The sequence below is a fragment of the Stegostoma tigrinum genome, chromosome 23 (genome assembly GCF_030684315.1).
Source record: "Stegostoma tigrinum isolate sSteTig4 chromosome 23, sSteTig4.hap1, whole genome shotgun sequence".
In the NCBI taxonomy this organism is placed as follows: domain Eukaryota; kingdom Metazoa; phylum Chordata; class Chondrichthyes; order Orectolobiformes; family Stegostomatidae; genus Stegostoma; species Stegostoma tigrinum.
In genome coordinates this window covers 49,272,770-49,286,429 of record NC_081376.1, presented here as the reverse complement: position 1 = coordinate 49,286,429, position 13,660 = coordinate 49,272,770, and the positions used below count along the sequence as shown (strand labels likewise).

General features: G+C 42.9%; 1 protein-coding gene across 1 annotated transcript in view; it reads right to left on the bottom strand.

Annotated features, from left to right (window-relative positions):
• The window catches only part of dnah3 (dynein axonemal heavy chain 3), a 185,525-nt gene that overhangs the window by 10,957 nt on the left and 160,908 nt on the right, over positions 1 to 13,660 (bottom strand). Inside the window, exons 51-55 of the mRNA XM_059654174.1 lie at positions 7,524 to 9,665; positions 5,885 to 6,110; positions 2,591 to 2,835; positions 2,237 to 2,353; positions 1,945 to 2,102 (exon numbers count right to left, since the gene is read on the bottom strand). Of these exons, the coding sequence (XP_059510157.1) occupies positions 1,945 to 2,102; positions 2,237 to 2,353; positions 2,591 to 2,835; positions 5,885 to 6,110; positions 7,524 to 9,665 (2,888 nt within the window). The remainder of the gene's footprint in view (positions 1 to 1,944; positions 2,103 to 2,236; positions 2,354 to 2,590; positions 2,836 to 5,884; positions 6,111 to 7,523; positions 9,666 to 13,660) is intronic.

Here is a 13,660-nt window from a genome sequence, read left to right as displayed (position 1 = left end):
TCTCTATGACTCAATCTTAACCTCACCTCCTTTGGAGAAAAGGAGAAAATTCATACTTATGAAGTACATTTGACAACTTCAGGATGTCCCAAAGCAATTTATAGTCAACGTTATATTATTAGAGTAGAGTCACCATTGTAATATTAGAAATGATGGCAGCCAATTTGTGCATGATTCCACAAAGTGGTAATGAGACCAAATTTGCTTTAGTGATATTGGTTATTTAAATATAGATTAGGACACTGAGGAAGTTTTCACTCTCCTCAACATAATCATAGAATTCCTACACTGCAAAAGGAGGACATCCAGCCCATCGAGTCTGCACCAACCCTCCAAAGAACATCCCATCCTGTCCCATAACCTCATATTTACCATGGCTACCCCACCTCGCCTGCACATCCCTAGACACTATGAGGCAATTTGGCATGGACAATCCATCTAAACTACACATCTTCAGAAAATGGGAGCAAACCAGAACATCCAGAGGAAACCCATACAGACACAGGGATAACATTGCAAATTCCACACAGACAGTCACCCAAGACTGGAATTGAACCTTGGTCCCTGGCGCTGTGAGGCAACATTGCTACCATAGTATTTTTACATGCATCTGAGGAAGAAAAATAGGCTTCTGATTGACAACTCATCCAATTGTAAGCAACTTTGCTGGTGCAGCTCTCCTGCAACACCACTAAATTTTGTGTTCAAGTCTCCAAAGTGGCATCTAAACTCACAACTTCTGATTCATGTAAGCATGCTATCACTGAGCCTGTGTTGACTATATGGAGAAAGAAAGAGATGAAAGACCACTCAAAAAGAGGCAAATTCAGATCACAAGGAGATGTTATTGTTACCTTTTCCATATTACACTGACTATACTTCATCATTTGTAACTTACATTCTGAATTTACATTCCGAGGTTATGCTGTTGAGCTATTACATGCAAAGCTGTATCAACTCACATAAATATTTATATTATCTAGGGAATAACTGATCCCAAGGAGGTACTTACAGCAGTTCCAAATTGCCTACGCTTTTCTCAATTATGTTGTAGTACAAGGAGACAATTATTAGACTTTATAGTGCCAATCTATACTTATGAGTCATAGAGCACAGAACAGTACAGCACAAGAACAAGCCATGGTACCATTTTAAACTAATCCCATCTGCCTGCATATGATCTGTATCCCTCTATTTCTGCCTGTTCATGTGTCTGTCCAAATGCCTCTTAACTGTTGCTATTGTATCTGCTTCTACCACATCCTCTGGCAGCACATTCCAGGCACCTGCGACCCCCAGTGTAAACAATTTGCTCATGCATCTCCTTTAAACTTATCCCCTCTCACCTTAAACCTATGCCCCTAGTATTTGATATTCTCACCCTGAGAAAAAGACTCCCATTATCCACTATATCCACGCTTCTCATAATTTTATATACTTCTGTCAGGTTGACCCTCAGCTTCCAACACTCGAGCAAAGCATTTCAAGTTTCTCCAACCTCTCATTAAAACTAATACACACAATCTAGACGATATCCTGGTTAAAAATAAAAATTGCTGGAGATACCGCAGGTCAGGCAGCACCCATGGAAATTACTGCAGATGCTGGAATCTGTACTGAAAGCAAAAGATGCTGGAGATCACAGCAGGTTAGGCAGAATCCGTGGAGGGAAAGCAAGCTAATGTTTTGAGTCTCGATGATTCTGATGAAGAGTCAAAAAATTAGCTTGCTTCCCTCCGGGGATTCTGCCTAACACCCCAGTGATCTCCAGCATCTTTTGCTTTCAGTACAGATTCCAACATCTGCAGTAATTTGCTCCAACATTCTGGTAAACCTCTTTTTCACCCTGTCCAAAGTAAGGGAAGGAGTATTGCATAATAAAATTATGGTGCATATTTAAGGAAAGTAAGTGCTTGCCTCAAGTTCGAGTAAATAATTGCTTACCTGATAAGGACCATGCGGTGGGACATAGTAAATCTCGCCAGGTGCAAGCTTATATTTGTCTTGGGATATTAGGTCCTTGTTGTATATAATGGATAGGAGAGACAAAAGCAAACGTCTGTCTTTGTCATCTGTGACTCTACCTCCATAGTTACATTCACCTTAAAGAATAAAGAAATGCAAAAAATCTGATTAAATTTGTAGAATGACAATAACATCACCACCTTCATTAATTTATTTAAAATAAATTTTAAATTAATTAATATTGGTAAAGGAACTGAATGTAATCGTGTACCTGTTAAGTATGTTAGAGCTTCCAGTGGTACCTCCTCATATTCATTCAGAAACATCTGGATCTGTCTTGTACTTATTCGCAAATCAGATTCATTAAATTCATAAGGGATATTCCAACCTGTTAAAAACGACAAAATAATCAGTCCATTCTAAACATTTAAATGCTTTAAACCAATAAATTTTTTTTTACCTCCAGACTGGAAGTTAAGCAAAAAGTCACAATTTAGAACCCGAAATATGTTAAATCTATCTAACTCATGCAAAGGCATATTTGTCATAAATATTTTAAAACCACAAAATGCATTAGAATATATCCTGTGTAAATATTGTTTTAATTTACTGATGGGAGGCTGACCTAAAGGACCAAAGTTCCTCCTCTCTTGTACTAGAGCATGGAAAAAACAAAGACCAAAGAGAAGTTTTTCCCAGATTTCAGGTTTGTCACAGCTATTGAAGAAAGTAGCATCTGAGATTGGATCGTTGAGATATGAACGGAGCATATTTGCCCTAAGTCCCTTTGGAGGCTCATTTGTCATCTTGACCCCATTCTGAAGAATACTGACAGGAAACTTGTCTGATGGGTAACTGGTCAGCCACAACCTGAAAAGACAAGTTTTTTTTAAATTGGCACATGATGCGTAATGTGTACAATATGTATTGTAAAATACTTTAAAATAATTGAAAATTATAAATCTTTTGCATCTTTAGCATTTATATCTCAATTGCATTCTAAAACAAAACCCTAAATTCCCAAACTAAAATACATAGTACTTTAAATTAATAACAGACATAGTTTGCATTAGGCCAATCAGTCCTTTATGCTCTTTCCTACTGTTTCATTAGATTATGCACAAATTATGTATGGCTGATGAGACTGTAGTTAGGACATCTTAAAACAAAGCTCATAAATAAGCTACTTTGACTCAATCTTCTCCCCGCCAGTCCAACCCCTACCCATATACATCCATGATTCATCTGAAACCTTACACCGGTATCAAAACTGTTTCAGCCTGCTCCTGCCCCACAGAACTCAGCTCTTCCCACCTTGACTCAGTCTTCTCCCCCACCCGGTCCAATCCCTACTCACATACATCCATGATTCATCCGACGCCTTATGCCAGTTTCAAAGCTTCCTGTTTACTGGCTCCAGGCACCTCCTCTTTCCCATGGATGTTCAATCCCTTTAACACATCCATTCCCCACAGGAGGGTCTTAGGCCTCTCCACTTCTTCCTGGAGCAAAGACCCGAACCATCCCCATCCACCACCACCCTCTTCCGCTTGGCCAAGCTTGTACTCACCCTCAACAACTTCTCTTTCAACTCCTCTCATTTTCTTCAGGTAAGAGGGGTTGCCATGGGTACCCACATGGGCCCAAGTTATGCCTGTCTCTTCGTGGGGTACGTGGAACATTCCTTCCTCCAGTCCTATTCCGGCCCCCCACCCACAACTCTTTCTCCAATACATCGATGATATCATCAGTGCTGCTTCGCTCTCTTGTCAAGAATTGGAAAACGTCATCAATTTTACCTCCAAATTCCACCCTGCCCTCACTTTCACCTTGTCTATCTCTGACTCCTTCCTTCCCTTCCTCGACATTTCTGTTTCCATTTCTGGGGATAGACTGGCCACTAATATCCATAACAAACCCAGTGATTCCCACAGCTACCTGGACTACACATCCTCACACCCCACTTCCTGTAAAGACTCCATCCCATTCTCTCAGTTCCTCCATTTCCATAGCATATGTTCAGATGAGGCCAACTTCGACAAGCGAGCCTCCGAAATGTCCACCTTCTTCCTCAACCAAGGATTCCCCAGCTCCGTTGTCGAGAGGGCCTTCAACCAGGTCTGACCCATCTTCCGCACTGCTGCCCTCACCCACTCTCTTCCCTCCCACAACAGCGATAGTTCCCCTTATCCTCATCTACCATCCCACCAGCATCCACATCCAGAAGATCATCTGCGCCATTTCAGCCATCTCCAGCAAGATGCCACCACCAGACACATATTCCCCTCCCCTCCCTTGTCCGCCTTCTGCAGGGACCGTTCCCTCTGGGACACCCCGGTCCATGCTTCCTTCACCCCCAACACCTCCTCACAGGCCTATGACACCTTCCCCTGTAACCGACGAAGGTGTAACACCTGCCCATTTACCTCCTCATTCCCCAGTATCCAAGGGCCCAAACATATCTTCCAGGTGAAGCAACACTTCACTTGCACTTCCAAGAATCTCGTCTACTGCATTTGCTGCTCACAACGTGGTCTCCTCTACATTGGGGAAACGAAGCATAGATTTGGCGACCGCTTTGCAGAACTTCTACGTTCTGCTTGCAAAAAAACGACCCTAAACTACCTGTTGTCTGCCACTTCAATGCATCACCCTGCTCCCTGACCAACATCTCTGTCTCCGGCTTGCTGCGGTGTTCCAGTGAAGCTCAATGCAAGCTGGAGGAACAACACCTCATTTTCCGCTTGGGGACCCGACAGCACTCTGGACCCAAATTGAGTTTAATAATTTTAGGGCCTAAACTGGCCCATGTCCCAGCCCCCCACCCCACACACCAGGCTTTGTTACCACATATCCTCTCCACCTATCTTCTTTTCTCTCCATCTTCGGTCCTCCTCCCCCTCTCTCCCTATTTATTCCAGAATCCTCTCCCCATCCCCCTCTCTGATGAAGGGTCTAGGCCCGAAACGTCAGCTTTTGTGCTCCAGAGATGCTGCTGGGCCTGCTGTGTTCATCCAGCCTCACATTTTATTATCTTTGTTACCACATAGCCTGCCACTACAAACCCGCCATTGTTAGTCACTAACAGTCCCGATTAACAACTATTCACCCTCCCAAGCCTGATCATTAGCAGCTCCTTTGTCTGTCCGACTGTCTTTCTGTCTCTTTGGACTCTATCCTATCGTTTAGTCCCTACCCCACCCACCTCCCTATTTCCTGCATATAAACTGACATTTTCACAGCCACTATCAGTTCTGAGGAAGGGTCACCGGACCCGAAACATTAACTCTGTTTTTCTCCTCCACAGATGCTGCCAGACCTGCTGAGCTTTGCCAGCAACTTTGTTTTTGCTCATAAACAAGCCATCCAGGTAAATTATATGTACCATTACAAAACTGTTTCTTTACAGTCTGGAAGATCTAAGAAAAATCAACCATGAATTGATAAACCTAAGATAATCCTGAACAATAGAACCCTCAGCAACTCAAAACAGATGGATTCCTATGTCCCACCATCCATAACTTTCAACATTACCTTCACGTGCAACTGTAATCTACAATATTCTGACAAAAGTCCAATTTTCATCTCCTCACATTTGTACTTTATCATCATCTGAATGAGAGTTGTAATCTCTTATTTCGCAAACCACATTGTCCCACAGTCCTATATGCCCAATGTCACCCTTAACCTCTGCAACTGACTTCTCATTTTTCTAAAATGTAATCCAATCCAGCCAATCCATTGAGCCAGGAGACTGGAAGAAGGTAACCAAAAATATGACAAATGCTTTAAATACCCAATTAGTGAAACATTATACGAGGAAGAAAGTTTTTTCTCCCAGTTATGAAAGTTAAAATCAATATTAAATAATGAATATTGAACTGTTTGTAAAATATTGAATTGTTTTTAAAAGTTAGACCTGAACTCCTTGTGGGTGTTTTCTGGTATTATCACCTCCTCGCAGATTTTCTCCAGAGTGGGCATCCAACTAGTTGCAAGATGGCAGTTCTGTAATACGACCCAGGATCCACTTACAATACCACTTTCAATCATTTCTGCAGCGATAGGTCCCTGACCTTGACCAAGTGATATTGTTTGTGTGTTTTCTCCACCCATGCCAACATCATCGGCAAACTTTAGCAAGCCTGAGTACATGGAATAAAACATTCATGAACATAGCAGCAAAACATTGTATAATACCACCGACATTTTACAAGTTTCGAAATTGGTAAGATTTCTCACCATTTCATTCTCAACTGCACAGACGATATTGCACATGAACAGTATAAGTAAAGGAGATGAATTTTCACACAAGGGCCCCCTGTTTGACTCCATATTTTACACAAAATACCAGAAAGGAAGGTAAGATTTTTATCAGAGGCTAGGAATTCTGTGAGATATAATTCACTTCTCTTCAAAGTCCATCAACCATCTAAAAGGCAGAGCAGGAGTGTGATGGAATATTCTCTACTTGTCTGGATGGGTGAATTTCAACAACTCGCGAGAAACTTGAAACCATCCCCAGGATAAAGTAGATCTCTTGTCTTACTTCCCATCCATAACCTTCAACATTTATCCCTTCACCACCCACCTACATGACAGCAACATGTACAATCTACAAGATGGATAGTAGCAACCCATTGAAGCTGTTTTGACAGCCCCCCTTAAACTCAAAATCAACTCTGTGGGAGAGATCAAGGGCAGCATGTGCATGGGAACAGCAATACTTTGCAATTCCCCTCCAAGCCATCCACAATACTGGCTGGGAATTATATCGCTGTTCCTTCACTGGGTCCAAACTCTGGAATTCCCTGCCTAACTGCATTGTATGTCTACCTACATCATGCAGACCACCACCTTGTCAAGAGATGCTCCATAAACGCTGGCCCAGTCAGTAACACCCACATTTCATGAAAGAATAAAAACAGTGGTTCCGTTTGACTGAACATAGAACAGGAGAAGCTCAAAAGAAATTAATCCTCAAATGATCGGTAATGAAATTTACCATTCAAACCAAAAGCAGCAGCAATTTAGTTTTAAAAGCAGAGGAAACATCTCTTAACTAAAAAATAAACAACTTACAGCAAATCAAACATTTTTACACATTGCATTAGCATAAGATTGCAGTTTGCCATTTATATTGTTTGATACTATGTACTGGTATAAAGAAAGCACAACCCTAATTAGATTATGAATCTGTAAAATATTCACCTTCTAAACCCATGACCACTACCATCTAGAAGGACAGGTGCAGCAGATACATGGGAACATCACCAACTGTAAGCTCCTCTCTAATCCACTCACCATCCTGATTTGGAACTACATCGCTGTTCCTTCAATGTTGCTGGGTCAAATGTAACATATGTTTACCTCCACCAAACGGACTGCTGCTGTTCAAAAAGGCAGTCCACCATCCCTTCTGAAGGGTAAAGACGGGCAGGGCAATAAAAGCGAGCCTAAACAGCAACATCTATGTCCCACGAAAGAATGAAAACAATTTATTCCTTTAATTATTTCCCCAAAGGTTGAAGGATTAATTATTCAACCAATCAGTTTACCTGCCATGGGATCAGCTCCAGGGGAAAGAATAAAAATCAAAGGTGCACAGCAATGAGAATCATTGTAACTACCACCAAGGTCAAATGTTGGAGGTTCAACGAATGTTTTTCCCATTGTATCCGTAATGAATTGCTGCACTGCTGGAATAATTTTGTCTGGTCGGAAGCATCTGATAACAATCAAATGATCCATTCCTTTTAAAGAACTCCAGTTATCTGGAAGTGTTTCTTCATGAGGTTTGGCAGAATCATAAATGTTTTTCCACTTGTCTATGTTATCAGTCACATGATCCATTAGACCTTCCAGGCTTGGCAGAGTAGATGCCCGGACAATCTCTGACCAGCTTTTTTCTGATAGCCATTCAGGAGCTGGATTGGGAAATGGGTTGTAGAGAGCCACACCTCCAGTTAATAGAAAACGCCATAGTTCTTCATCAATCTCTCCGTTACCTTTCATTATCCCCACATTAAGCAGTAGTGAAAAAAGTAGTTTGTCCTTTTCAAATAGAGAGCGACAGACATTGTTATAGATACTAAGTGTGAAGTGTTCAGTTATAGCTAAAATTCTTTTAGCCACGTTTTCACTCTTCCTACTGTTTGCAATTGACTGCACGAACAAGTTAATGAACCAGGTCAGTGAGTACTGATACATTGGTTCAATGTGAGCCAAATCAGAGATGCAAAAGAAAACAATAGATGAATGTGCAGCAACAGGCTTGTAACCCATCCGTGTAATGTCTATTTCCTTCTCCGTTGCAGTTGCAATTTGTTGTTTTTCAGATATTTCCTCCGAAAGAAGTTTCGAAGAAGATAGCACTTTAATGGCAGTTTCATCTTCCAAGATATTTCCTTGTGATGATGACAAGACTTCTAGAATCTTGTCCTCAATCTCCTTGAGTTGCTTTTTGTTTTGTGCACTCTCCAAGATCAACAAATTTTTCTTTTCTTCTAACTCGGGCTTTTCTTTGGCAGCTACAATCCCCAGCAACTGGTCTTCAAGTCCCAGGGGTGTAATCATGAAGTTTAAAAGACAAACTTTTACAGCAACTTCTGGGAGATAATGTGGGTTTCTCAAACGAGTGGTGATGTAGAATTTAAAGTCATGTGAATACTCAATTACATTTTCCCCTAACTTCATGACCTCGACTCCCTGGTGTTTATAGGTTTGTTTCAGCAGTACTGGTTCAAGCATAGGATCCAGTTCTTCAGCAATGTTTTCCAACAACAGTGGGGTGCCAAACTGGATGGCATTTTCCAGAGTCCTTACATAGTTAGAGTCTGATAATTTTATTACTCCTAGTCTGTTGTTTTTCTCCATATTTTTGACCCATTTATTTGCTTGACCTTGAGGATCAATCATTAAGGGCCACCTTCTTGAGTTTGATGTAATTATCCCATTGTCAATAGAAAAAGTATCAACTGGCAGCCCAGCAATTTGCCAAGCACGGATTTTCACAGGGTCTCCTAATATGCCACTCAGGGAAAATTCATCCGAACAAGGAATTAATTTCTCCTTACACAGGATCTGCCACTCACTTTGGCACTCATGACGATAATCCACTGTGAAGGCTCCTAAATAGGCTACAGTGCCTGAAGACAGAAGCACATCACCAGTTAGATCTTTATATGTAATTCCCAAAAGTCGGGCAGCTTCAGTCCACCTGTCCTTTTCTCCACCAAGTCCACCAATCAGCTTTTCAGCACGTACAAGTTTCTGTGAGCACAGCTCTATGTTGTCTTCTAAGTCCTTCTTTCTGTTATTCATAACTTCAAAGTCATCATTCAATGCCTGTAGCTTGTCCTCCAAAGCTTTCAATTCTCCACGTTTCACATTCAGCATTTCCATCTGGACAGCAAATTCCTCTTCAGCTATTCTCAGTCGCTCACGTTTTGGACCAACTACCTTGATGACACGCTCGTACACTTCCATGGCTCTGACCCATTTACACAAGCCCTCACAGGCAGATGATACATTTTTAATAACAGACGGTTGAAAGTCTGGGTGATCTATAAACCTTTCCCTGATTCTCTTCATGATAGCAGGTGGAATGTTGTCCTTGTCAAACGTCTTTAGGCTTTCCAGGAATTTAAGGTCACCAAGAAGTTTCTTAGATGGGCCCCAGTAATCCTCAATCATTTTACCTGAGTGAGAATGAATAAAATATTAACAAGACCTGAAACTTAAACTCTTAAATGTTTTTTGTTCCTGTTATAATAATTTGAACTTATTTCAAATGGAGAGATCCTCTAGTTAGAACAACTTGTTTTTGGTTTATTTTCTCTTCGGCTAAGATACATAGATTCTTGATATAGGGAGTCAAAGGTTACAGGGAAAACTCAGGAAAGTGGACACGATGATTTGTGGAGCAGGCACAAGGGGCTGAATGGCCTACTCCTGTTCCTATTTCTATGGCCATTTGGTCTTTTGGGATGTGTGTGTCACAGGATAGGTCAACATTTATTACCTATTCCTAATTGCCCAGAGAACATTTAACTGTCAAACAGATTGCTGTGGATTTGGAGTCATACGGATGCAAGACCAGGTAAGGATGGCAAATTTCCTTCCCAACAGGCTATTGATGAACTAGATGGGTTTTTTCAACAATCTGCTGTGGTTGCCATTTGACTCAAGTTTTGTAGAATCCTAGATTCAAAAACTTAATCTAAATTTTTCAGATAAATATGTCATGATTACCAGTTTGTCAGAAAATATGTCTTAAAGAGAAATGTTTGTAATATCAGCTATGATGCAGATTATGTTTAGGTCAATGTATATTTGCCAGTGCAATCAAAGAGCAAAAGATGGAGGAATGAGAAGACAATGCAGCAGGAACCCTCATTCACCCTCACATTTACAGCCACTAGCTGATATACTGACACTACATTTCATACAGAGGATGACAGAAGCATAATTGTATGTGGAGAGCAGCTCGTCATTGGATGTATATCCAGTGTCATAGAGTCATACAGGATGGAAATACACCCTTCAGTCCAGCATGCTGACCGAGTTTCCCTAACTAGACTAATCCTGTTTGCCTTTGGCCCAAATCCCTCTAAATTTTTCCTATTCATGTACCTGCCCAAATGTCTTTTAAATATTGTGATTGTACCTGCTTCTACCTCTTCCTCTGGCAGTTCATTCCACATATGAACCACCCTCTGTGTGAAAAAGTTGCCCCTCGGGTCCCTTTTATATCGTTCTCCTCTCACCTTAAAAAATGACCCCTGGTTTTGAACTACCCCATCCTTGGGAAAAGACCTTTGTTATTCACCTTATCTATGCCCCTCATGATTTGATAAATCTCTATTAGGTCACCCCTCAACCTCCTAAAATCCAGTGAAAAAAGTCTCAGCCTATCCTTATAACTCAAACCCTCCAGTCCTGGCAACATCCTGGTAAATCTTTTCCAAATCCTCACCACTTTAATAATATCCTCCCTATCGCAGGGCAACCTGTATGTAGTACTCCAAAAATGGCCTCACCAATGTCCTGTACAACCTCAGTATGACATCTGAACTCCTTTACTCAAAGGTCTGAGCAATAAAGGCAAGTGTAGTAAACACCTTCTTAATTATTCGGTCTACCTGGGGTGCAACTTTCAAAGAACTATGTATGTGAACACAAAGGTCTCTGTTCAAAAACACTACTCAGGGCCCTATCATTAACTATTTAAGTCCTGCCCTTATTTGTTTTACCAAAATGCAATACCTCACATTTATCCCAATTAAACTCTGTCTTCCACTCCTTAGCCCACTGACCCAATTGATCATGATCCCTTTGTAATCTTACAAAACTTTCTTCACTGTCGATTATACCACCAATTTTGGTGTCATCCACAAAGTTAGCAACCAAGTATCCCAAATTCTTATCCAAATAATTTATATAAATGACAAAAACAGTGGTCCCAGCACTGATGCCTGCGGAACATCACTGGTCACAGGCCTTCAGTCTGAAAAACAACCCTCCACCACCACCTACTGTCTCCTACTGTCAAGCCAATTTTGTGTCCAATTGGCAAGCTCTTCCTGAATCCCATGTGATCTAACTTCACTAATTTAGTCTACCATGCAGTGGTCATACAGTGGACATCAGTGGGCCATCCATTGGACACTGTATGAATAAAAGTTGTTTCACTTTTAATGCAGAACTGCGAGGGGATCACAACTCTCGCCCTCCAGTTTTAAGATCTATTTCCATAGAAGAGGCAATGGCCTTGTGGTATGATCACTGCACTGTTAATCCAGAGACCCAGGCAATGTTCTCAGGATAATGGGAACTGCAGGTGCTGGAGAATTCCAAGATAATAAAATGTGAGGCTGGATGAACACAGCAGGCCAAGCAGCATCTCAGGAGCACAAAAGCTGACGTTTCGGGCCTAGACCCTTCATCAGAGAGGGGGATGGGGAGAGGGAATTGGAATAAATAGGGAGAGAGGGGGAGGCGGACCGAAGATGGAGAGTAAAGAAGATAGGTGGAGAGAGTGTAGGTGGGGAGGTAGGGAGGGGATAGGTCAGTCCAGGGAAGACGGACAGGTCAAGGAGGTGGGATGAGGTTAGTAGGTAGGAGATGGAGGTGCAGCTTGGGGTGGGAGGAAGGGATGGGTGAGAGGAAGAACAGGTTAGGGAGGCAGAGACAGGTTGGACTGGTTTTGGGATGCAGTGGGGGGAGGGGAGATTTTGAAGCTAGTGAAGTCCACAATGAAGGTAACCAGCTAGAAAGTGATGTCCATTTCAAGCCCACCGACTCCCACCCACCCTCCTGCAAAAATTCCCCTATTCCCAATTCCTCCGCCTCCGCCGCATCTGCTCTCACGATGAGGCATTCCACTCCCGCACATCCCAGATGTCCACGTTCTTCAAGGACCACAACTTTCCCCCTGCTGTGGTCGAGAACGCCCTTGACCGCGTCTCCCACATTTCCCGCAACACATCCCTCACACCCCGCCCCCACCACAACCGCCCAAGAGGATCCCCCTTGTTCTCACATACCGCCCCACCAACCTCCGGATACAACGCATCATCCTCCGACACTTCCACCATCTACAATCTGACACCACCACCCCAGACATTTTTCCATTCCCACCCTTCTCTGCCTTCCGGAGAGACCACTCTCTCTGTGAATCCCTTGTCTGCTCCACACTCCCCTCCAACCCCACCACACCCGGCACCTTCCCCTGCAACCGCAGGAAGTGCTACAGTTGCCCCCACACCTCCTCCCTCACCCCTATCCCAGGCCCCAAGATGACTTTCCATATTAAGCAGATATTCACCTGCACATCTGCCAATGTGGTATACTGTTCCATTGTACCTGGTGTGGCTTTCTCTACATTGGGGAAACCAAGCGGAGGCTTGGGGACCACTTTGCAGAACATCTCCGCTCGGTTCTCAATAAACAACTACACCTCCCAGTCGCGAACCGTTTTAACTCCCCCTCCCATTCCTCAGACAACATGTCCATCATGGGCATCCTGCAGTGCCACAATGATGCCACCCAAAGGTTGCAGGAACAGCAACTCATATTCCGCTTGGGAACCCTGCAGCCCAATGGTATCAATGTGGACTTCACAAGCTTCAAAATCTCCCCTTCCCCCACTGCATCCCAAAACCAGCCCAGCTTGTCCCCTCCCCCCACTGCATCCCAAAACCAGCCCAGCCTGTCCCCGCCTCGCTAACCTATTCTTCCTCTCACCTATCCCTTCCTCCCACCTCAATCCACACCTCCATTTCCTACCTACTAACCTCATCCCGCCTCCTTGACCTGTCCATCTTCCTTGGGCTACCTATCCCCTCCCTACCTCCCCACCTACACTGTCCTCTCTACCTATCTTCTCTCCATCTTCGGTCCGCCTCCCCCTCTCTCCCTATTTATTCCAGAAGCCTCTCCCCATTCCCCTCCTCTGATGAAGGGCCTAGGCCCGAAACGTCAGCTTTTGTGCTCCTGAGATGCTGCTTGGCCTGCTGTGTTCATCCAGCTCCACACTTTGTTATCAATGTTCTCAGGATGTGAGTTCAAATCCACAGCAGATGGTGGAATTTGATAAAAATCTGGAATTAAGAGTCTAATGATCACCATGCAACCAATTTCAATAGTTCCAGAAAAACCCATGAGTAATGTCCTTTAGGGAAAGAAACTGCCT